We start from the raw sequence: 23,903 nt of genomic DNA, 5'->3' as shown, positions 1-23,903 counted from the left end.
AAAAATATTCTATATCAGTTCAATATGCCTACTTAGACCCTTTAATATGGTACTTACATAACAGCATGCATTTAGTTGTTATATGCTTGCAGCTCCACGGGTGCAAGACTCCCATCTGCAGATTATGACATGTGTATCATCAATTCAAAGAGTTTTCAGTTTTGGTTAGTCTGCACTGGAAATTGTGGTAATAAAGTGCAGACTCTATAGTGTCCTACAAGAAATTCCATGCAGAGGCGAGTCAAAACTTTAATACACAAGAGGAACTAATACATACCAGGAGGCTGCAACAAAAAGCAAGTTCTGGGATGATCTGGCCTAATTTATGATCTGGCCTAATTTCCTGGAGCCAATCAAAAACCTTATCTGCTAGCTTTAGTAGGATTTTAGAATAAAAGTAATGTCCTGCGCTTGGTTGTTAGGATTTTTATGGCTTGTCAGGGCCTAGAGCAGTAATTTCTACTTTTCATGTCAGATGGAGAAAAATCTTCATGCCTTACATAACAAAGATGCTGTTTCAGATTAGACAGATTACGTCTTCAGAGATGAATCAACAGATCAACAGGTGATCCCCGACGGAGCCACATATCAGTTAAGGCTGATATAAAGTTGCCTGTAGAGACAGTGAATGCTCTGTCAGACTAAAAAAAGAAAATGTACTCAGTGAGTTTTCAAGATATGCAATGCCAGCTCAATTATCCACGCCCATCAAGCAGTATGATCTGATCAGTGGTATCAGAAGAAGCATGAAAGACAAACAAATTGAGTGCAAGTAAGTATTAACATGTTTTCACTCCCTGAACTTTGACAAAGCCCTCACTACAAGAACAAACAGTGTAAATCCGTGTTAGATATCTGATCTGATGGTTTATTGAGCCGAATAATCTATACTTTGAGTAAAGTGAGACTTTATTTTTGCGGTGATGTCACTAATCCGTTTGGTGTGCTCAACCCTTCGCCAATAGATGGCTTCAGATGAGTGAGTGGGGTTGGCTTGCGCTGCTCCAACGCTGCACTTTCTGCGTAGTTGTCACTGCTGCTGCATTCAAATGTTCCTCCTGTGCTCAAACGTCAGCAAGTCGAATGTGTAAATATGTAGTTTCGCGCATTCTTCTGCAGAATAAAATCATATAAATATGCTATGAGATGTGCAGGTCGATAGCGACGTTTTGTGTTTGGTAATCGAGTGTGTTTGCTGGGACTCATCACACTTCATTCCGTCTTTCTGTCTTTCTGTCGCAGTGGGACGTAACATTTCTGACGGCACGTGAAGGTAGCACGGGTGATGCTGTGAAGGGAACTCCCCGCTTCTCCAGTCACAAACCGCCTACCCATGAAAACACCGGACAGACTTCCAGAGGGATTCGTACCACATTGCGGTGAAAGACAGTGCAATTTGAAGAGAAGTCCTTCAACATTTCGAAGACAAGGTAATTACATTACACACACCTTTATTAGCCGTTTATGGAAAGCGGACCTAGCTAACCGCTGAGCCCTCTCGGCGAGGTTGGTTAGTTAACACTCTGGCTCCAAGTCGTGGCAAGGTAACTGTTACTAGTTAATATCTAATGCTGTAACACAAACTCTGAGTCAGACACTGTTGTATTGCAACAAACGTTATGCCGGTATAAGCTATTTGGCGCACCACTTTTTTCGTATTCATTGCCAAACGTAACGTTAGCTATGCTGCTTACTAGCGTAGTGTTGAAATATTTCACCAGTTGACGACAAAACATCTCCCGTTGTCGTTAATTCTGATCCAGCGTGATTGGCAGGGAAGCTACACTCAGTTAGCGCTGTGTGAATTCAAACCCGAGCAAAAATGCTGAGCTGGTTAATATTTAAGACACAACATTAAATACAAACAATTTTTAGTCTACTAATTTGCAGACATGTAGCTAACCGTTACCCCGAATCGCGCTACGAATGCACGACCAGTGTAGGCTGTGTTTTAGCTAGCCAGCTAGCTAGCTAGCTAAAATACCGAAGACGCCAGCTTGCCTATCTATTTTTAGGTGGTCAGACTATAAGCTCTTAAGCCACACTATACAGTGGCTGCCGAGGCCTAAGTGTGAATGAAGGCAGTGTTTTTAGCACGTTAAAACCACCTGTGTCAGCCATGATTTTGATGTAATGCTATTTCACAGGTGTGCCTACTAACGTTCCAGTGGCAGTGAATTGCCGAATAACGTTACATTCTCAGCTAAGCCTTCGCTAGCTCTGTTTTTCTGTAAATAGTAACCTAGAGTTTTAATGGTAGTCAAATATTTGTTTCTCCCTCTATTTCGCGTCTCTCGACATGGTCACATTTGGGATCTGTTTTGCCTCGTTTATTCGCCGAAGAAGAGGGTGGAACGGGTGGCCTGGTTTAGGGCTGTTTTCCTTGAAGGGTTACAGACACGTTGCTTCCCCTTTTGGAAAAAGAGGGTGCGAACGTGATCACAGATGTGTTTGCACAGTTGTGTCGCTGGAAAAAGACACATCAGCCCTGTTAGCAGGACATGCTGTGTATGACTGCTAACCCAACATCCACTAAGGCCACAGTGCAACTCACTGGTCAGACAGATGAGCCAACAGAGACAGTGGTCGAAATGAACAGTGAGATGTCTGTGTAACGGAACTGGTGAGAAAGCAACTTTTCACAGACCTAAACACTGTGGCTGCTGAGTGTCAAGGGGTGAAAATGTTAAATTGAGTCAATGGGGGTTGTTGTTAGCACAGCATCTAGCCCAATTGCAGAGGAAACCTCATTGCAAAGCATGTCAGACTATCAACAAGTGGAAACTGTGCGTTTTCTGTAGGCAGCAGGCACAGCACTGATTCAGCCTTGGAAAACTGTCTCAGCTGACAGCCAAAGTTTCAACCAATAGTAGCTTGAGTCATCAACTTCCCCTGGCCTTGAAAAAGTGCTTTCCTGCCACTGTTGTCTCTAGACAACATACCATAAACTCTTATGTCATAGGCTGCAGATTACTTAATGGCATTAGTGCGAGGTGTAATTTTTCTCGAATGAAAACGGCATAGCTTTACTGGATATGACTGATCAATATGTCAAAGCGTCACATATATCACTCCATAGGGAAGTGATATTAGCACCCCTCTCACTGACGTTTGCACTCATCTGTAACCCCTGTTAGTGTCATCTTGTGTAAATGGCTGATCTTGATTTTCGAAGCAAAGGGTGTGAAACTGACTACCAGGAAATTAGGAGTGACACAGATGTCAAGAGAACAGGATGAGGGAGACAGACGAGACTTATGCAGCAACATGAAGATGAGGAGTGAGAGATGTAGATGGCACATTGCAGGTTCTTATTTTATGTGCTGGAGTCTCTAAAGATATACTGGGAGTGTCAACTGAACATGCTTTTTCATAAATGTGAATAAAAGTTTGAGCATAGTTCATCAATTAATCAGCTCTGCAAGTATTATAACTCACGTCAACTTGCTAAACATTTAAATCAATAGCAAAGGACAAATGGCCAACAAACTATATTGAAAAGAGATTCTAAATTTAAAATCTTACAACAGAATGGAGAAGTTATGTTGCATATATAAACAGTTTAAAGCTGCATTAATGTTTATATTTTTAACACTACAGAGAGCACCATCATTAAAATGATCTCATAGAAGCCTGCTTTTTTAGGTTTAACACAAGGTGCAAACGCTCAGTGGTCACTTTTGCATTAGATTATAAAGTGTCCATATTGGGCAATTTGTCTATTTTGTCTCTGTCAAACAGATGAATATTGCGTTTTGTCTTGTATTTTTTGACTGTCCCCTCCATAGATTTTAATGTAAACCAAACACCCGTACATGGCCTCAAATTCAATTTCACGTTGAGTCAAAATTACACGTCACTGCCAAGTCACACAAAATTTGCATTTTCTGCCAATGTTAGTTTGCCTGACAAAGCCTGAATAAGACCTCTTATATCAAAACATTCCTTATTAAAATCATTGCTATTGATACGGTGTGTAGGTCCCTGCAAATTATCCTAACATTTATTTTTTGTGTAACATGTTCGTTTTTAAACAGGTTACTGTTCAAAATGGCTTCAGATGCCTAATGGGAAAACACTGTGTGGGTCTTCTGGCATTCTGAAACTGATCCACATTCTACACTTGAAATGCATACTAGTCTTTTCTAAAATGATCACACATTTGCAAATGTGTGTGTCTGCACCTCTCCAGAGTATCTGAGCCTCAGTACTCAAAGCACAACCAGGGAGTAATGCTATTACCCGATGGCCTTGGCCTGTTTGTTATTCTAGAGCATGGGATGACAGTGTTAATCCCAGCTAACAGCCATTGATCATTTGATTTCCATCATAGGTTTGCCTCCAGAGAAACAATATGTAATGGCTTCAATCTTGTTTCTGCCATAATTAGAAACACATGAAGTTTTACTGCCACTCACATGATGTCCCAGTTTCCTGTGGCCTATAACTGCTTTTTGGCTATCTAGGCTAGTAGTGCTCTGACATAGCCTATTTTGTGTTGTTCAGAAAATAAATACCGTCAAATTATGAGATTAAATTTTGATGATCCTTTTTGGCAGAAGGGCAGTCTTGAAGTAGTTTTGTGTCATCTTATTTGGCCGGGCTTTCTTTGAATTAATTAAGGAGCTGCAGACACACAGACGCTTACTGAATTTGGCACAATTATAATTTATGTGTACATATGTAAGGTTTTGTATTACAGTAGATGATGCAGGTACATTACAAATGTAGGAACAGATACATGAGGACGAGGGTGGGGAATAGGGGTATTTGTATGGAATTTTAAGTAGTGCAGCTTGCCCCAGTGAAGGCCTGCTTGTTTTTTTTGTCATGTGCTATTGTCTAGCCTGCTTAAAACTGAGCAAGGTATCCCCCTGTCCTGACTTGTTCTAAGTAACTCCCACCCCTGCTTGCATTCCTGCATCAAGTTTCTCACGTTGTTGGGTACACATGCAATCAAAGGTACACCAGTGTGCCTATATTTCAAGTACCCTAATTACTGTAGACCTGCTCTTGCCCTAATTTTTGCATATTTTGGCCTATTTTAAATATAAAACCATGATACTATATTGAGGGTAGATGGTGTGACTTTGGCAGGCCAGTGATGTCATTTTGTGTCCACAACTGCCCTTGAAGGAGGGCAGAGATTAAAACCAAGTTATGTATGTACAAAGTGTGAAAGTAAAAGAAAAACTAGATAATACAGCAAGGTCAAAGGGAGTCCTGTGAGACAGTTTCTCTACTATCCTTTACTAGCTGGCTCCACAGCAACTTGAAACTCCCCCACCTCAATGTCTGGTAATGGTGTGATGTGCATCTTAGGTGTAGAAAAACTTTCCTGTTCTTATGTGCAGTAGAAAAAGGATTTTAATGAGTAATGATTTTAACAGTGATAAGGAGGGTATTTGGATTCATTTACTTTATATCCATGTAAGGAGACACGTGTGTAAAACCTCTGAAATGAAAATTACACAATTCCAGCCAAAATGGAAATAAGCTTTATAACTATACATGACAAGATTTTGGGTGTTGCCCTGTCTCCACTTGCCTAAGCCCCTTAAAGCCTGGTTTATGCTTCATGCTTAAAGAATGTAACAGTGTGTATACTGTTAAAATAACATGATTGAAAGAAAAAACAGTTGGAAACATGACTGCACTTGAAGTCATATGTGTAAAGTTCTCCTCTGAGAAACTTTAACAATAATACTGAGATTACTGCAGCTATGTGAAGTTTTTGGTTTTGGAGACTGTGCCTTTTCTTATAGTGCCGTGGAGGTTTCAGGTCATTGAACATGGTCATAAACGGGCTACAATGGATGGCATCTTCATGGAAGATTGCACCAGTCAGAGAACCAAGAAAGCAAGAGCCAGAACTTGGTGTACTGTGCAAGTTATTGCTCCTGAAATACAACATATAAGTCTCAAAAATCCCAATGCACAGGCCAAAAGAGAGTCATCAGGTTATGTTAGGGTGTTTTAATTTGTATGGTTCACATGCAGTCCAGAAAAGACCTGCATTTTCTGAGTTGTGCCGTGAAAGAAAGCAAACCGCAACATTTATTTATGTCCTGCCAACAGAAGTGAGAAGAAGCACAATTGTCTAGTGTTAGCTATGCAGAAATACGGTTAGGAAATTGCATGTTTCTGCTCAAACATGGAAAGTCATGACAGGTCTGTCAACCTTGTTGATAAAGACCATTACAGTCTGGACAGTAAATATATGAAAAGATGGGCTAAATGCTGTGCTGCACACTAATTACTCCCTGTTGACAACAAGTCCCTTGGGTGCTATCCTGGATATAATTTCTGATGTATCTGCACCATGTGCAGGTGAACAGAGATGCTAAGCAAGTTGTGTGTTGGCCCTCAGGGGCTGTGAAGGCCTGACATCCTAATAAGTGACTCAAAGCCACAGGTGGTTTCCTCATTTGCAGATAGCACCCACCAGTATGGTTGTTGTTTCAGCTCAGAACCCCTGAGACTTCTGCAAGAGTCATCCATGTTCTCTGATCTGTCTAATCTTAACCCTTGCTCTAATAATTAACAGACTGCCTGTACAAAGTATTGTTCTGTAATAGCAGGGTTGTTAGGTCCTGCGTGATGAAGCACACATGACCTGGGTTTATATGCCATTTTTGGCTTTGTCCTATCCCAGTGTTTTCCTCTTAATAACGTTTTGTAATGACAGATAAGCTTAGTGGTGCCCACACTGGGGGGTAAAAAAAGAATGAAATGGTATTTGTTTTTCCTCTTATTTAGAATGCAAATTTTCATTCTTCCATTACAGCTGTAGTCTAGTTATCTGATAAAATTAGATATGCAGTGTTCCTAGGTAGTAGGAGGATGTTATATAATACACGTTTTGGAGCGTCTGTAGTCAGCTGTTATGGCTAGCAGATTGATTATTCCCTGACTGAAAAAAATATCAGGCCTCATTGCCTGTGGTCGTACTTAACAGTAACTGTACTCAGTCAAAGCCGTCATCAGACCTCACTGTTAAATTTCTCAGTTTCATACAGTTTTCTTGCCCTGGATAGCTTGTGTGGTAGTGCTCCAACTTCTCTAATAGCTTATTCATTGTAAATGGAAAGATTTTAATCTCAGATATGTGTATGTGCTATCACAAGAATCTCTGTATTGTCTCCAGGAGCTATTTATTGCTTCTTGTATACATGTGTTTATCAACATGCCAGATATGTTGGTCGATCCCTGTGGGTCATTGTTTCTCGAGATGACGAGTAATCTGCTGCTAAAGGAAGCCGTACATCTTGTCTTCACAACAGAAAACCCAATGTGTAAGCAAAACTTGGAAGTGTAGGTGTAGTTTAAAATGTAAACTTGACGCCTGTGCTGATTCTAATTTACTTTTGAAGGCCATCTTGTGCTGTAAGACCTGTCCGGATTGGTTCTGATATTGATTTGGTCTTGTTGAAGGATCTAAGGCCATGTTAATTTCTACAGTCTTACAGTTTCACCGATCTTGAGCGTTCTTTTGTTTAATTACACAGCCAGAGTATTATAAAGTCTATAAAATAATGTGAATGGTTTTGATCATATCTGAATTTAGTTTCATTGCTTATTGCTCACTTTATAGGTGCTGGTTAGTCAAACAAGTTGAATACCTACACAACACATGACAAGTAAATATCAAAACACAGTTAGAAATTGGAGGCAATCGTGAAAATGAAGATTAAAAATTAAGAAATAACAAATTTCAAATTAATCCAAAGAAAACAATTAAATAAAATGGCAAGTCAAGAGTTTAAATTGATGTAAACTCATCAAATGCAAGTAAGTGTAAAGAGATTTAGTTAGTGCTATTTAGTAATAAATTTAGTGAATTAACTAACTTCTTTGTGTTTGGTGGCAGAAATCTTAGAGGTAGAAATTTTGTGTAGGCGTGTGTGATTTGCGTTAGCTGACCCTTTTAATCTCTAAAATGCTGCACATTCCAAGCATGTTATTCATCCCCTCTGCGTTCACTCAAGCCAAACACTGTTTAATCATTGAGTCTGTCCCTCCCAGTTAAACGATGATAGACGGACATATTTCTGGGAACTGAGCATCTTAGAAGTTTATAGTGCTTAACCATAGCTGCTTAAGGTGTATAAGGGATTTTCACCAAGGCTTTACAGATTATGAACTGAAGAGTTTCTTACAAATAGCAGGAGGAGCCGCAGCACCACACTTCATAAAGTTTGGTGTAAGTGCTGTATATTAACTCACTTTAACAATATCACTGAACCACTGTGTAACGTACAACTGTATGCAACATGTATGGTTAATTTTAACCATCCAGTCTTTTACTTTAACCACTGCTGGCCCAGTTGTGTAAATATTGGCCCTGCATTGTCTGCCTGTGAGGTACTTGTATACGAGGTGTAAAGGGATACAGGTGAGAGTGTGGTGTTCACCCATTGTCAGATGGTCTCACCAGATAAAACACCTGTAAAGGATACCACTCTTTCAAAAACAAGGACAACACCCTTAGGAGACAAGGCAGGGAGATGGCAAACAAAGCTTTCCTTTTTTGTGAGGGGGAAATATCATCTGTGGCTTTTCTGTCACTGACAATGTTTGCTGGTTGTGCAATTACATTGGCTAAAACAGAACATTAGCTGTTAGATATGAGAAGCAGTTTTAGAAGTAGTAAGCGGAACGGAAATAGCAGAATTCAGAAAAACCTCCTCAGTTTTGCTGAAAAGCTTTTAGGCCCACTTCATGTGATACTTGCATTTTTCAAAAAATAATTAATGGGACATGGAGGCACTTTTTCTGAATACCCCTCTCCATTTTTATCTTGTACCTTTCCAATGCGAGGTGAATTTAATGAATTCAAACTTCATTCAATTTTGAATATTTGAATTAAATTCAGTGAAAATTGAATTGTTGAAATTTTCTTCATCCACCACATTTTTAGACACCCTGCCCTACGGCCTAACTGCTCAAATGATGAGAGGTTCATGCCACGTTTTACGATTACATTTCTGATTATATGAGGACAGTATTGGACCTGATACTGGTACCAGTATTCGTCCATGTCTATCAATTACTAAAAAAGTTACTGATTATTTTTCTGTCGATTCACTAATCGAAAAGTTGACTAATCATTGTAGTTCTACTTTCTTTGCTTACATGCTGTCACAACGTGAGGCAAACTCATGATCTACTGTGGTAGTTGATGGCAACTTGCATAGCATGTCAAACATGGATGCTACATAAGCACAGGGAGTGACCCGGTCAATTTATTTATCAGCTTGTTTCCAGGAAGACGAAGTTGATGCCATTCTTATCAGCGTGCTGTCTTGACCTTTTTGTCCTCTCGTAGTCACATTTCTTTATTCTCAGTTTTCTATTTATTGCACCTTTCTGGTTAAACCCGGTTGTCACCCTTCCCTTTTGTTATGTACACGATAGTTTTGCAACTTTCCAATTCATTTTGAATTTCTCTTGAGGATCAGCCTTATGACCTGCAGAGCATAAGTTTGGTTAAAGGATTGCTGAATTACATTTAAGATCGAATCAAACTCTCCTTGCTGCTCTTTGCTTCTAGTTTCCTAGAAATGAGCTCAGCTTTGCATGGTGCTGACATTGCCCCCAGTTTTATGATGGGTTCCTTGGTGGAAGCACTGGAATTGGTTTTGCGATTTGGTTCAGCAACCAGCTCAAGCACAGACATGTTGTTGCGAAAAGCCTTTATGATGGCTCCTGTGTGTGTTCAGTGATTCTTACTGTTACGCAAGAGCCACAGTGTATTTGTCAGATATTAGCTACATTTTCCACATGATGTGGTAAGGCTGGTCAGGCCAACTGTAACATGGCTTAGACTAACGTGCCTGTGAGTGTTGAGCCTCTGTCACTGTATATTTGTCCTCACATCTAATTAATATTCACGTATCTGTACTTCTGCCAATTTGATAAAAGCCATTCTTTTTAACCGGGAGTTCTCACAAGTTGTAAGTGTTGTAAGGGCCAACAACAGCAAAAAAAGACATCACAGAATGAAACAAATGGCAGGAAACAAATGTGCAGGAATAGAGATAGAGTGGGAGAAAGTACAATGAATAGGTGCTGGCTCCTGATCATGCAGGCGAGGAGGAGAATGTATGAAGAGGCGGAAACTAAAAAACAGAGGGTGGTGACAGGTCAGAAAGCAATTGTTCTTCCCTCTGAGGCCAATGCTGTTGCGCTGTTGAAGGACAGGGAATTTAGGAACACATAACAGTAAGTACTAGGTTGTATGGCACAGGTGCCCTCTACTGTGAAGCTCAAATTCAGATCAGCAGGGCAGGAATTACACCACAGCCAAACGGCCAGCAATGTGTGTGGCCTTAAAGCCTTGAAAAGTTTCTCATCAGTGTTCAGTTAAATGTTTAAAGTTCAAAAAAGTGTTGTGATTTGTGTGACTGCTGTCACAATCTCAGATTCTAATGCTAGTAGTTGCATGGGTGTTGAAACATGCTCAGATTAATCTTGATCACCCTTTGCCACTTAGCCCCAAAAAATAATCAATCAAAAAGGATTTTGTTGAAAAGTCAAACATTCAGTTTCCAGTTTTAATAAACTCTGTACTGTCTTTCAATACACTGGCTCCGAATTGTTGATTGTATAGTGTTTTGTTTTTATAATATGTATTTATCCCTTATTGTTACTGCACCATTAGCTGTGACCTTGGTGTCCTACATTTTAGCTGCAATGTCCTAATAATTCAGTATTTATCACAGGCCCTAAAAATGATTTGATTTCAGACCTGTGATCAGGTATATATTTAAAAAAAAAACTTAAAAGTGATAGCCTAACAGGTTTGTTTAGGGGAAAAAAAAGAAAAAAAGTAAGTCCAGGTTGCTATTCGTACAAGTAAATGCTTATTTATCGCATGTCTAAATGAAACTTACAGCAGAGGCAGTTTTGTTTTAACATCGGTCTGTGTCATACCCAATCTGACTCGCTCTTTTGAAAGGCCACTCAGAGCCATTGTGAATGAGTCATTCAGTACCACTCCTGGCTGCCTAAAGATGGCTACGGATGGTGTGTGTTTATGTTTGTGTCGCCTTGAAATATTGTCGCAACTGGGTGGGATATTTTTCTGGTGATGTCACATGTACTTCTTTGTGCTAAATCATTCAACCCCCCGCCCTTATCCTCCCCTTAGCCCCACCAAACTTTCTGAGGGGAAAAATTTACCGCATGAGGGGAAAGTGCCGTTGTGGTAACGTTTTATTTTCGTATGGTGCAGTCCCCCTTAATATAGTACACTTTCCTGTTTGTTTTTAAATTTATCGTGGCATTTCCGCTTGATTTAGGTGTGTATAGCGTTTAGGTGTTTAAAAAAAAGAGGAAGTGGTAATGTGAAATATCGTAAAGGTCTGATCTAGGCAGGTGATGTATTAACTATGTTGTATATTTGAATGCTGCTTCACCAAGAAGGTCTTTGACATGATGTTGTTGATGATGTTGATGTTTTTGTCATGTTTGGTGTCTGTTTCCTTTATGCTATGCTGTTGCAGTTTTAGCTGTTTAAAAACAATAGATTATTCACCTTAGAACTGAAGAATCCATATTCGGCTTCAACCAGTTTGAGGTTACATTGATTGACTTCAGATTATAAACCCGGCACGGCAAGCCAGTACTTTACCCATCAAGCAGAACTCCAAGTAGAAAAGCAGACAGGCTCATTTAGTCTGTGTAGCTGTGTCCCACAGTGTTGCCACTGGCCTGGTCTCTTTTTTTTCTGAAAGTTTCTGGAATGAGCATTTAAAGAAAACAGGCTTGAAAAATGAGTGTGTGATTTATGATTTTGCTGCATCAGTTCTCGACATGTTTGTTAGACTTCAAGGATACACATGGTGAGTTTTACATTGAATTTTAACTTTTGTTAACTCAATAGGGCCGGTTTAAGTAGTGTTTACCCCACTGGTATATCCACCACTGAAGTGCCCTTGAGCAAGCCCTGTAAAATGATACTCAAATCCTGATGCTCCACCACTTCCACTAAACAAAGCAGAGACTACAAGTAGTAGAACTTTGATTTAAGTTTATCGTCACAGATTCAGTAAAAAAAAAAAAAACAAAGTGAAGTGAACAAATACTCACCATTGTCATCATTATCCTTCAGTATGTACCTAGGTGCCTTTAGTCTGTAGTTGTCACTATTATAATGCATGAATCTATGAATTCAGCTGACCACAGCCTCTGTTTTCTGAGGAGCAAACTAAAACTTTTTACAGCCACCTCTGAAGCCCCCAGGAGGTAACTTTTGTATGGGCAAAAGGATTTTGGGTGTGGTAGCACTTTGAACTTAACTACTCACCTGTCAACATACCTCCACTGTCTGCTTGTGGAGCAGGTATGATCAAAGCAAGATATGTGCTTAACAAAGCTACACTGAATAAATAATGATTTGAAGAAATCAAAGTTAAGGGATGTTAAAGTAATTGTATACCAGTTAGTTAAGTTTCTTTGGGGAAGTTCATGGTCCCTAATGCTACAAGTGCAATTGACATTAGTGCTGAATTTAGATATTGGGCTAAACTATTAGTGTTCTTAGATACTGAGGTGACATAACAAACAAGCCTTTCAGTGTGAGCACAAGGTGTGCAATGCTACCATCATGCAACACTCTTTACAAATGAGACATACATTTCCATGATGACAATGAAAGCACCAAGACTCTGTGTAAATGAAGAAATAAAACCTGGAATTCCTGGCAGAATTAGAGATTTACCCATGTGAGCTGTAACAAAAGCACACACATACACCAAGATCGGTACACATCATCCTCTGTGCTGAAAATCTTTCTAACAGCCAAATTTGCATGACTAAAGCAAGAAAAATTAGCTTTGCAAGCGGAAGCAACGTTGGACAGGCTCTATAGCCTGTTTTATCTGGTGTGAACTCTGTGCTGCTTTATCAATGATGTTAGGATTCAAAGTTCAGTTGATTCCTCTTAGGTACATCCTTTTTTTAACTCGGGTTAAAAGAAAAAAAAAAAAGCCACTTCCTTCAACACCTTAAACACCCTCAAACGAATGACGTCAGTGTTGTAAGTAGGAGCTAGGCTACCGTAAGTAAACATACAACAATAGAATTCCCTGCTCTGTACTGAAAGAACACATGACAACCCTGAAAATGAAGGCTGCACGTAACGATCATGTCCTATCTGTGTTGCCTTTCTGTGGTGCTGTCATATTTATTAAAGCTCTGACGGGACACAAAAGGCTTTCAAGGACAAAATCCTTTGTTTAGGGAGTAACTTCAATGTTTTCTTTTACCTTTATCTTGTATCAAAATTCTCAACATCATAAGACTGAAGCATTTCCAGACTTTCCTCTGTTTCTGTAGCCCTCTGTCCTCAAACAATGCTGTCGAGAACTCACTCTTGATCAGATTTTCATCTGTTTTGCTTGTGGCAGAAACATTTTTATCAAAGCCCTTCCACTTGGTCATCAGGTGATGACATGAAATATGTATTTTCCACAGCCTTGTGTTATGGCAGGGTCCGGTTACAGCCAGTGGAAATAATTCACTGCATACAGTACATGGTATGTACTCCGGGAATTTTCTCCATCTCCAGGTTGAATAAGAGAGCAGTAGCACAGCACCATCATACTCTTTCCATCATGCATTCCATCACTACCAAAGTTAATATGAGCACTCATAAAGTTTTCAATGTACAAATTGCAACAGCCCTCACATCCAGGATTTGTGGGATTTCTTAAACCGCTGTATTCAGATACCTGAGTTAATACAGGTTAGTTTATTAGTTTCAGGATTAGTCTGTTTTTCCCCATTTCAGTTGAGTGAGATTATTTCTTCCCTGAAACGGCTGTAAGCTGATTCACAGACCAAAGGTCCTCAGCACACAGCTGACGCAGTGGTAGCTAATCTCTGATGTGTCTGAATTGTACACTGTTAACACATTGATGCAACTGCTCAATGTCTTTGTTCTCCTTATTTCTACTGAATACTGTTTTACTTTGCACAACTCACACAATGTGAAGGTACACAGCTGGGTTATCATGTAGCTAAGCTGTTGCAATGAGGACTCTCATGCTGTGCTGTTTGCATGCTATCCATATGTTTGTTTTTACACTTGCTCTTTCGTGTTTGCATGTTTCGTTGGAATTGTGGTGTTATTAGGTCAAACTGATCTCCAGACCTCAGCTGGAATAAATCTGATGCCAGGTGTTGTCAGAGTTGTAGATGACCCAGCGCATAGCCCACTTCTTTGGCCCTGTTTTGCTGGCCTAAATGAACAGGCCTCTGTGCTGAGTCGAGGTGAGACTAAGTACTGATGTGCAGTTTGTTGTCCTGCCAACCTGCTGGCCTGCCAGTGTATTTAGCTGCTATTGGCCTTAGTTGATCTGACTGAGCTGGGGTCTGACTGCTGGCTGATTACAGTGGTGGGGCCGTCTCACTGCTCACTGCTGACGTTCACACAGATTTATGATTTCCTCCATGCCGTCCGTTTCCCTCTCATCCTCCCTCTTTCCGCATATGCATGCAGTAGATCAGAACCTGCCTCCAGCTGTACCATGCACTCCTCTGAACACAAGCAGGGCCACCCTCTGTGCACCACAGACATGACATGCCACAGATGTGATGCTGTTGCCCGACACCTGGATGAGAAACACACAGTATGGAAAACAAAGTTAAACATATAATATTTTAATCTAGCACACAGCATATTAGACAGGTTCATAGATGCTTTCGTTCGTCTTGAGCAGTACATTTTTCAGTAACCTGAATTACATGGTCAGTTGACTTGGCAGTCGACTTGTATGGTAGCAATTCAGATTTATCTGCTCAGCTTGCTGCTGATCAAATAAACGATGAACCACTGACTAGCTGTAACTCACTGTACATTCATTCTCGTCACAGCCAACACTTCTTGTTCCTTCACTTCACCTCAGATCTGGTTACACACTGTTGTCTTATAATAAGGGTTTTGAACCAGAAACCCATTCATATGGGGATTGCAGAAGTGCTACTGTGTGAATTACTGACACTTTCTCCGTGGTGAAGGGTAATAGATCTTCTCCACTTGTATGTATAATCACCTATAAAGGATATATATATTATATCAACTCTGTTCCCACTGATGTATGAAAATGTTTCCCGGCACTGACGATCAAAGAAGGGAAACCCGTGGATCGATCGAGTCCTTGTACCGTTGCTTATTATTGTTAAAGCTTTGGAATGTGAATTATTCATTTAGTGTTTCATGTTTGTGAAATGGGCCTGAAGTAGTTTCATGGGTGATTTTCTCTATTATTAATTCAGAATATACATACTAGCTTTCGGGTCTGACCAGGCTTCTGGTCTATGACTACACACAGTACAGTTAGGATGTGGTCTTCATCACTGCATTCTCTTTTATTTTTGCTCTAACAGGGGTGCAGTGTGTGGGGAAGAGCTGATGAGGAGAGGACAGCCAGAGGCCAGTGTGGTTCACCTCCTATCTATTAGCTCTAACCCTGAGTGACCCTACTACTTACCCCCCATCGCTTCAAGAGGAGGCTGTGCTCCCTCTGGGTGCAAGAGAACACCATGTGCCAAAACTGGGGAGGACTTACCACTGCCCCATAGACATACAAACCTCTTGTGAACCTTCCTCTCTACTCTGAGGACCCTCCTTATCCTCCTCATTGCCCACTGACCAAGATGAAGAAGGTGGCGGCATGGTCAGCAGAGGACGTCTCCAGTTGGCTGAGCAAAGAGGGGATGCTGGAGTACATAGATGCTCTCCGTCAGACGGACGGCCCTGCCCTGCTTAGGCTCACCGAGGATGATTTCCAGATGCCTCCCCTGTTGCTGGTGTCATCTGATGGCGGGCAGCAGCTGTTGGAGCGACTGGAGACCCTGCGGATAGAGACTCATATCGAGGCACACAAAAACGGCCATGCAAACGGACATGTTGGTGGGATACCTAACGGAACTGGCAAACCTCAGAGGAATGGCACATTGGAGATGAAGGACTTCAGGATGGAGATGGTCCACATCCCCATCCCTACAATTGAAAAGACACTCTCCTCATTCCCTGCCGAGTGGGGGAAGACAGGCATAGCATTCATCTACGCGGTGGCGTGCTTTGTTACCACCACTGTCGTCATTTCAGTGGTCCATGAGAGGGTACCACCAAAGGAGCATACCCCACCACTGCCTGATAAGTTCTTCGACCTGTTTGACAGGGTGGAGTGGGCCTTCTCCATCTGTGAGATTAATGGCATGCTGTTGGTGGGACTCTGGCTCATACAGTGGATTCTACTTAAGCACAGGTGCAGTCTAGTTTAATCACCCAAATATCTTGTTTTTTTTTCAGTTAAAATCTGAATTGCATCTAAATGAAACTGTCATGTTATTCATATTCTGTTTTTTTTCCCCCCCCCAGGTCGATTATAGGCAGGCGCTTCTTTTTCATTGTGGGCACACTCTATCTGTACCGGTGTATTACAATGTACATCACCACTCTGCCGGTCCCTGGGATGCACTTCAAATGCTCTCCAAAGGTATAATACATACACACTTTTATTTCTCGTGCCATTTTAGGTTGGTTGAGCATGAAAGGCTTCTTTCTTACTTAACTGCTGTAGGCACAATTGTGCTGAATGGACAAATTCAGCAAAAATGAGTTGTCTTTTGTAAGCTGAAAGCCTCTCAGTGCTCTCCACTAACCACTGATTGGATGAAGATATGTGCATGTCCATGTTTTTGTGAGTAAGAAAAGCTCTGAGTGTTTGCTTCACTTTTTTTTGTAGTTCCTTTAAGGTTGTGTTGCAGTTGCTCTACTAGGAAAGCAGATTCATGTCCTTTTACTGAAAGCCACTGTGCAGCAGTTGGGGAGGGGGTGGGTGGGGTCTGCAAGATTGACAGAGTTGTGTTAAGAACGTAGGCTAAATTGTCAGAGTTAACTTGCAGCAGTTTAGAAAAGAAATTGTGAAGATCTGTTCATGAAACTAACCATTGGTGAGCTCGGCATTGATTGTATTCAGGAATTTGACCAGCCGTCTTATCTGTGGGTGAAGCAAACAACAATCCTTCCTCTCACTCATGGTCATGTTTTGATTCAGAGTGTGCACGGACAGGAGGGGCTATTCACAGGGGGATCTGTCATCATATGTATGGGAGAGACCAAGAGTGGGCTAAGGAGGAGCTGTGCAAATTGTTGCTCTGCACGCAGCTCTACAATGAAAGAACATTTTACCAATTTTAAATAGAAAAAAAAAATGTAGTGGTCAATGTTGACACTTTGGCAGGCCTCCACAAACAATCAAGGTATGGGAAACACTGGTTTGAGAAAATTGGGGTCATCTGAAATGCAACTAAGTTTCAGGCAACTAAAATTTCTGTTACAGATAAAGCTGGTGTGAGTGTTGGGGAAATGTGAGAGTTAAGATAATGGTCATGGTTAAAAAAAACTTTGAGCGTAGCAGACATGTACTGATCTGTGGCCTCCGATGTTAAAGTCAAACATGTGTTACACCCGTCCACCACCCTCGTCTGCCACACCCTTATGTGCTCTTGTCTAAGGACCTTGCACTGCTTCCTTTTGTGGCACCAAGTGTGAGCAATAATACAGGTTCTTTACATTAACAAATGCCTAATTTAGTATTTGCACTTTGTGCTGCTTTTCATATCAGCAGTGCTATTACTAATATTTTAGAGGAAGTATTGGGGGAATTTGTGTTTTTTACTTCTGATTCTTCAACTACATTTCGCTGCTAATACACTTGTCCTTTAGTCGAAAAAACGTCAGATGCTGAACTTTAAATTCTAATCAAGTATTTGAACAGTTTTACAATATTTTGTCGCCCTTCAATGTTGTAGCATAAGAAAAATAATTTGATGTGTCAAAAAAAGTGTCAGAAAAAAGTGTCAAAAAAGCAAATGCAATGTAAACTGATCTCCAAAACAATGCAAAAGTAATTTAAAGGTGCAATGAACACTGCAGTCTGGATTAATTCAAGTTGTGCTCCTGTTTTCCCTCTCTTCTCTACATCCTGCTTTTACACAACACATATTTCATTAGTATGTGCAGGTTGTACTATCAGTTATTATACGTTTATTAAAAATCTAATGTTATGAATGGCTGTGTTTCTTTCAGCTTCTTGGAAACTGGGAGGCACAGATGAGGAGAATAATGAAGATGATTGCTGGTGGGGGCCTATCAATCACAGGTTCCCACACCATGTGTGGAGATTATCTGTACAGTGGCCACACCGTCATGTTAACACTAACGTACCTCTTCATCAAGGAGTGTAAGTTCCACTGTGTCTTTACTAGAGTTTAAGAATGTACAGGAATGTTTTGCCTCTAAGCCACATATGAAGCTCTTTTTACTTTCTTAAAGCCTGTCTTTGTGTGTAGTAATATGCAGCACGTCATTTTGACAACCGCATCTGGCGTAATCAAATGCACATTTCCTTCAAAATGTCAGTTAAGATGTCAAAAGAAAGATACAAATGAGAAATGGTGCCTGTGCTGCTAAACCCTGTGTTTTTCAAGGCTAAGAGTAAGCAGGTGGCACCTAAAGCACGACTTCAGTGTCTGTATCTCCCTGATAAAGTGTAATACTGCTCGGCTTTTGCAACACTTCTCTTCTCACATAATGTAGATGCAAAGGAAATGTAGAGGAAATGTTGCGCTATCCTCTTAAACATCTGGTGACATGTTGGTTTCAGCCTGCTCAGAACCACATTCTCTGTTCCTCATTTCCGTTATCTCATGCATTTGGTTTTTGCGCCCATCCCTACGCGCAAGGTTCAGAAGCAGTAGCATTTGATCTGTGTAGTCAAGTCACAGACGTTATTACATTTCTCATGCAGACTTTAAGTCAACAGTTGTCTTCCTCTGCTACCTGACATTGTACTGCAATGCTTTTGCACCAGGTTTGACAAACCTGATTGATACAGCAGTGACATCTAGTGGTGAAAAGGAGAATGGTTTGGCTAATATTTCTGCCAAAAAGCCACCTTTGGAACTTTTCAGGCCAAATACAGTGTATTTTCCTGTTGAAGCAATTTCAGTCTCTTGTTTATAGCTGATACTGTTTGATCTGTGTATGTGGTGTATTAACCCTGCTCGGTTGTTTGTCTGGCAGATTCCCCCAAGCGGTTCTGGTGGTACCACTGGTTTTGCTGGATCTTAAGTGCAGTGGGGATTTTCTGCATCCTTCTAGCACATGACCACTATACTGTGGATGTGGTGGTTGCATACTTTATTACTACACGCCTGTTTTGGTGGTACCACACTATGGCCAACCAGCAGGTGAGTTTATACTGAAGCAGCTCTATCTTTTAAAGCAGTAGTTTCATATTTTTTTGGTAAAATGCACTTTTTCACTTTGTTGTTGAGACTTCTATGAGAAGATCATTACCACCGTAATATCTGTACACTAAATATAAAGCCACAGCCAGTAGCAGATTATCTTATCTTAAAGACTGGAAATAGCCCTGCTTTTTTGACAGTTTTGGCTTCTGTATGGATTGAGATAAGTGTTAATTAGCCATAAAGAACCTGGTAGGCAAGTTTTGGGGCAGAGCCCTGTCCCTGTCTCCAGCCTTTGTGCTACCATAAGCTAACTGGCCGCAGACAGCTTAGTGTACAGACAAAAGAGCTGTGTCAGTCTTCTCATTGAAGCAAATAAGCTTAATTCCCCAAATATCTATGGTTTTACATACATTTTTCCTCTGTGTGATGAAGAAGCTTGAGTTTTCAAGGTATTTATTTGACTGGATTGGCCAAATCAACATACAGTATGCCTGGCTAGTTATTTTAGCTATAAATCGTTTCTTAAATATAGCTTTTCCACTGGTCTACTCCTGTCCCTGTACGTAAAGGAGTCCACATGAAAGACTTTTGGAACCAAAAGCACAGCTGACACAATATGTAATGACAGAAGGACCTGAATAATTTGAAAGTAAATTACTCAAACCAAAAATTAACTGGTGAAGAAAGTAACGTTAGATTTGTGAGCCGCTGACAGTACTTGTGTGTGTTTGTTGCAGTCGCTGAAGGAGACGTCGCAGAGTAACCCGTTCTCCCGCGTGTGGTGGTACAGACTGTTCCAATACTGTGAAGAGAACGTCAACGGCACGGTCCCTCGTAACTATCAGGTGCCGCTGTCATTGCGAACGTTGCAGTGGAACCGCGGTGTGAAGTACAGCAAACTGGACATCCAGTAACCCTCATCATGTCAAAGCAGGGGAGGACTATGACTTCCATAAGTGCTGTTTTTACCCATGGAAGATGGCACTGTTAAATGTAGCATGCTGTCCTTTCACCTCTAGTAACAGACACATCCCTGTCCAAATGGGTAGCACTGTGACCCACCTAGTATTTTTTTTTTCCGTTGTTTGTCTCTCTGTCTCTCTTTCTATATATATATATATATATAGAGAGAGTTTTTTATTGTCTTTCTCTTCTGGTGTATTTGTCAACACAGAGCACTAATTTATATTTGTTTTGTGTCTTTTCCTCTTCGTGGGCCACATAACCGTCTCTGCTTTTGTAGCAGATCTATGAAATATCAAGAAACTTCTGAAACTCAAACTGGTTTTTGGCCATAAGGACTCAATTACTTTTTTCCCCCCTCTGCACAAAACCATAGTTCATGTCTTCATGTTCTTTGAATATTTTTAGTGCAAGTAGTGTCAATGGAAAGCGTATTTGATAACCAAAATGCCATAAGCATTTTTTCTTTTTTTTTTTATAGCAAATTACTTTTTGTAAACTGTCCTTGCTAAAATGAGTCAGAGGTGCAAAAAATACTTTTTTTAAGTATGTCAAACTTTATTTTTCAAAAACAAATGATGTCCAAGAAAAGATTTTTAGATTTTTACCTTTTTCAAGATGGATAACTGAGAGCATAAGAATCTAATGTGGTATAACATTATTCCAGTGCCTTTCTTAGCTTGATTGTAAAACAGTTCAAGTACTGTGTGTCTTGCGTCTCTCTGCCGTGGGTGTGACCATGCCGTGGTATGAGATGGTACTTAGTTAACAGTCTCGTTCCCATGAATGTAAAACAACTACGCCAGCCTTACCAGAAATTGTTTTTTCCAAAATAACGTGCAGTGACTGAAATGTCCCGTTTATTTATTGATGCTTTATGATGTCAGTTTATGTTTAGTTAGTTAATGCTGTTCTAACAGAAACAATGACTGTTAATTGTATTTTTTTTTATGTCTGTAACATTTCATTTTTACCAATCAGTCTTTAACCAACACCAGCCATGTTCAAAGACGGATCATCAATGCTCAGTCGCCTGTGGACACAACCACGTCTTCTCGTTTTCCTTTCCAACATTATCCGCTAAACATCACTGCCTGAGTGGAAATTGCATAAGAAATGTCTCCGAGGTGCAGAGTTAAGTTATTCTGGACCTCACGCTCTTTTGCATCATCGCTGCATCTCTCTGCTCAGGAGACAATGAGCCCCTCTCTTGTTCCCACATCGAGTCCCATTTTGAAATCAGAATAATCCTCATCGCTGTCTGGTCTTGTAACCTTTTCAGTGATGAGATCTAGATTAAAATGTCCGATGTGACACTTGTGTTGAGTTTAGGGAATGCCAAAGTTTAAAACCTGAAGCTTCAGGCGAAATTTTTGAGCATGTCTGTGATGCATCTGTACGTGCTTTGTATGGTTTGTCTTGTGCTAAATCCAGCTGCTACCTTCCAGTCTGAAGCCAGTGTATCCTCGACGCAGCCTCCAGTGCAACGCCACAATGATCTTTCCAGAAGTAGCAAACGCTCAAGATGGTACTTTTGTGTGGGGAACAAGATGAAGCGTGATGCACAGAGCTCATGATCTCTCTGGCCATATGTGTGCAAACAGGATAACATTGATTTCCTTGAATGTGAACTGTGTCCTCCAAATCAAATACTGCACATGTCGACTTGTTTTTGCTTTTCTTTGTGTAACTGACTGAACTGTAAAGTATTGCACAAGTTCGTCTATAGGGAAAGATTTAACTCATTATGTGAAACTGAAGAAAAAGTTCAAAATAAACGTATTAGTTTTCATGAAGAAACACTGCACTAAGCTTTAGATGATACAAAATCCAAATAAATAATATTGATAATGTGATTAATTTCTTTGAGTACTGTCAAAAGTAGGAGGTGAGAAAATATTATTTTCAATGTGAGCTTATGATACCTTTCAATGCCAACCAGAGTCTTAATGTTCGAGACAAACTACAGCACAGACTTACCCTCCTTCCTGTAGCATCATCCAATCATTTCACTTCTTACAATGAACGGTTTGTTAGTTTTACAGCAGGCTCCTCACATACGGCCACATCTTAATCTGAGATGTTTGAAGCTATGGCCCAGACGTGGCTCTCTAATGATACCTGAGAGCTTTGATGAGGATGAAGGCTGGAGTTTTGTCTTGTTTGCCAATCAAGTCGAATTATTCTTTTTGTCTCCAATAAATGAAAGTTGGTTATCCTGTTTGTTTCCCTGTAAACTTCTCACCAACTTTGTCTCTTTTTCTGTGCATATACCAGATATTTGTAAGATACGATAAAGGATTCCACTTGGGACGCTTTTGAATAAAACATTTTACTATAATGTAAATCTCATTTGCTGTCGGTCTCTTTCTACGTCCATCTGTGTGCCTCTCTTACAGCAGATTACATCGTGTCAACTCATTGTGCCAAAAGATGACGTCATGGCAGAGCCTCTACCAGCCAGCAGGTGGACACATTGAGTTGCATAAAAAAGACCAGCATCGCGAGGGGTGGTCTCTCCTTCCAGAAAGTGTTTATGCTTCCAGTATGCATTTGTGCTCTCCACCTACTGCAAGTATGCCTGACATAGTTCCCGCTTGTTAACCCTTCCTACATGTTTCAAACTTAAGTCTTCGCGTCACCTCTCTCCTAATTCACCCAGGTGTTTGCCAGCAGATCATGAGGTTTTTGTAAAATGACTGAAAATGCCTGAAATCTGAAGTATTTGTAACATAGAACGTTGAGTAAGAGTGTTAAAGCATGGAGAAAACCTTTGCTAGGTATTATTTATTATTGATTTAACACTCAGAAAATCTCCAAATCATCACAATCCCACAATGCATTTTGAGTTGAATTTTGCTAAATCCTGATTAGTGCACAGAGATGTTTTCCCACCAATAGAGTACAGCCAAAACTAACAACACAGGACATCTCTTGTGTCACAAACGATTCATACTTATTCAGAAAAGTTGGTGTCCACGTAGGTCGGCGTCACTCCCAGTGTCACTGAGTCAGAAAATATGTTTTCTGGTTTTTACTTCAAGACAGCCACTTTCTAAAGCTTCTGGCTTTCACCCAGTTTCACTCGAGGAATAAAATTGTGAAAGTGACACAAAAAAGGGTCCAAAAGAATTTTATCTTCCAAATTATCAAAGGACTGATCCGGTGCTGATTATTGTGTCATCTGCCGTGACACACTCTAGAGATTCGAGAGATCCAAATAAAACTAATTAGATCACGACCTCAGCTGCTGATACATTTTTGCTGGGGGGGTTGAGTCACCTCTGGCGTTTTCTGCAGCTGCCTGCTGAAAGAGCAAGAGGGTCCTCACAATTCCTCGGATGAAAAGGGGCATATATTTATCTGGAGCCGGCTCCTCGGCCAGCTGGAGAATTTGCTGGCACCCTGGAGAGACTGCACTGGCCAGCCAAGCTGAACTCCCACACATTACTACTGTACGCAGTCATATGAGGGGGAGGGTGGAGAGGATCTGTGCTCTAAACATCTTCTACTTTCAGCTGACTTCATTAAATAGGCCAGGGTGAAGCTCTCAAGATAGTCCGCAGCGTCGTGTGGCTGAAAATCTTTTAATTATGCAGGTGTGCAATCTGTAATGTGGACAGAAAACGGCCTGCGTTCTTAACTACAGACACCTTGCATTTGATTTGAGA

The 23,903-nt window shown here is 40.6% G+C and overlaps 1 protein-coding gene across 1 annotated transcript; it reads left to right on the top strand.

Annotated features, from left to right (window-relative positions):
• Positions 1 to 1,326: 1,326 nt before the first annotated feature.
• On the top strand, positions 1,327 to 22,545 carry sgms1a (sphingomyelin synthase 1a). The gene is made up of 6 exons (XM_041947360.1): positions 1,327 to 1,430; positions 15,394 to 16,277; positions 16,391 to 16,508; positions 18,104 to 18,257; positions 19,100 to 19,266; positions 20,007 to 22,545. The coding sequence occupies exons 2-6, from the start codon at positions 15,664 to 15,666 to the stop codon at positions 20,181 to 20,183; spliced, it is 1,230 nt and encodes a 409-aa protein (XP_041803294.1). The 5' UTR covers positions 1,327 to 1,430; positions 15,394 to 15,663; the 3' UTR covers positions 20,184 to 22,545.
• Positions 22,546 to 23,903: the final 1,358 nt, after the last annotated feature.

The sequence above is a fragment of the Chelmon rostratus genome, chromosome 11, assembly GCF_017976325.1.
Source record: "Chelmon rostratus isolate fCheRos1 chromosome 11, fCheRos1.pri, whole genome shotgun sequence".
NCBI lineage: Eukaryota > Metazoa > Chordata > Actinopteri > Chaetodontiformes > Chaetodontidae > Chelmon > Chelmon rostratus.
The sequence above is the reverse complement of the archived record's forward strand: the minus strand, read 5'-3'. Positions and strand labels throughout refer to the sequence as shown.

What these genes read in the sequence shown, in the direction of transcription:
- sgms1a (XM_041947360.1), top strand. Translation starts at nt 15,664, where the DNA reads ATGAAGAAGGTGGCGGCATGGTCAGCAGAGGACGTCTCCAGTTGGCTG. An exon ending in TGGATTCTACTTAAGCACAG is followed by an intron (nt 16,278 to 16,390) that starts GTGCAGTCTAGT and finishes TCCCCCCCCCAG; the next exon opens with GTCGATTATAGGCAGGCGCT. An exon ending in ACACTATGGCCAACCAGCAG is followed by an intron (nt 19,267 to 20,006) that starts GTGAGTTTATAC and finishes TGTTTGTTGCAG; the next exon opens with TCGCTGAAGGAGACGTCGCA.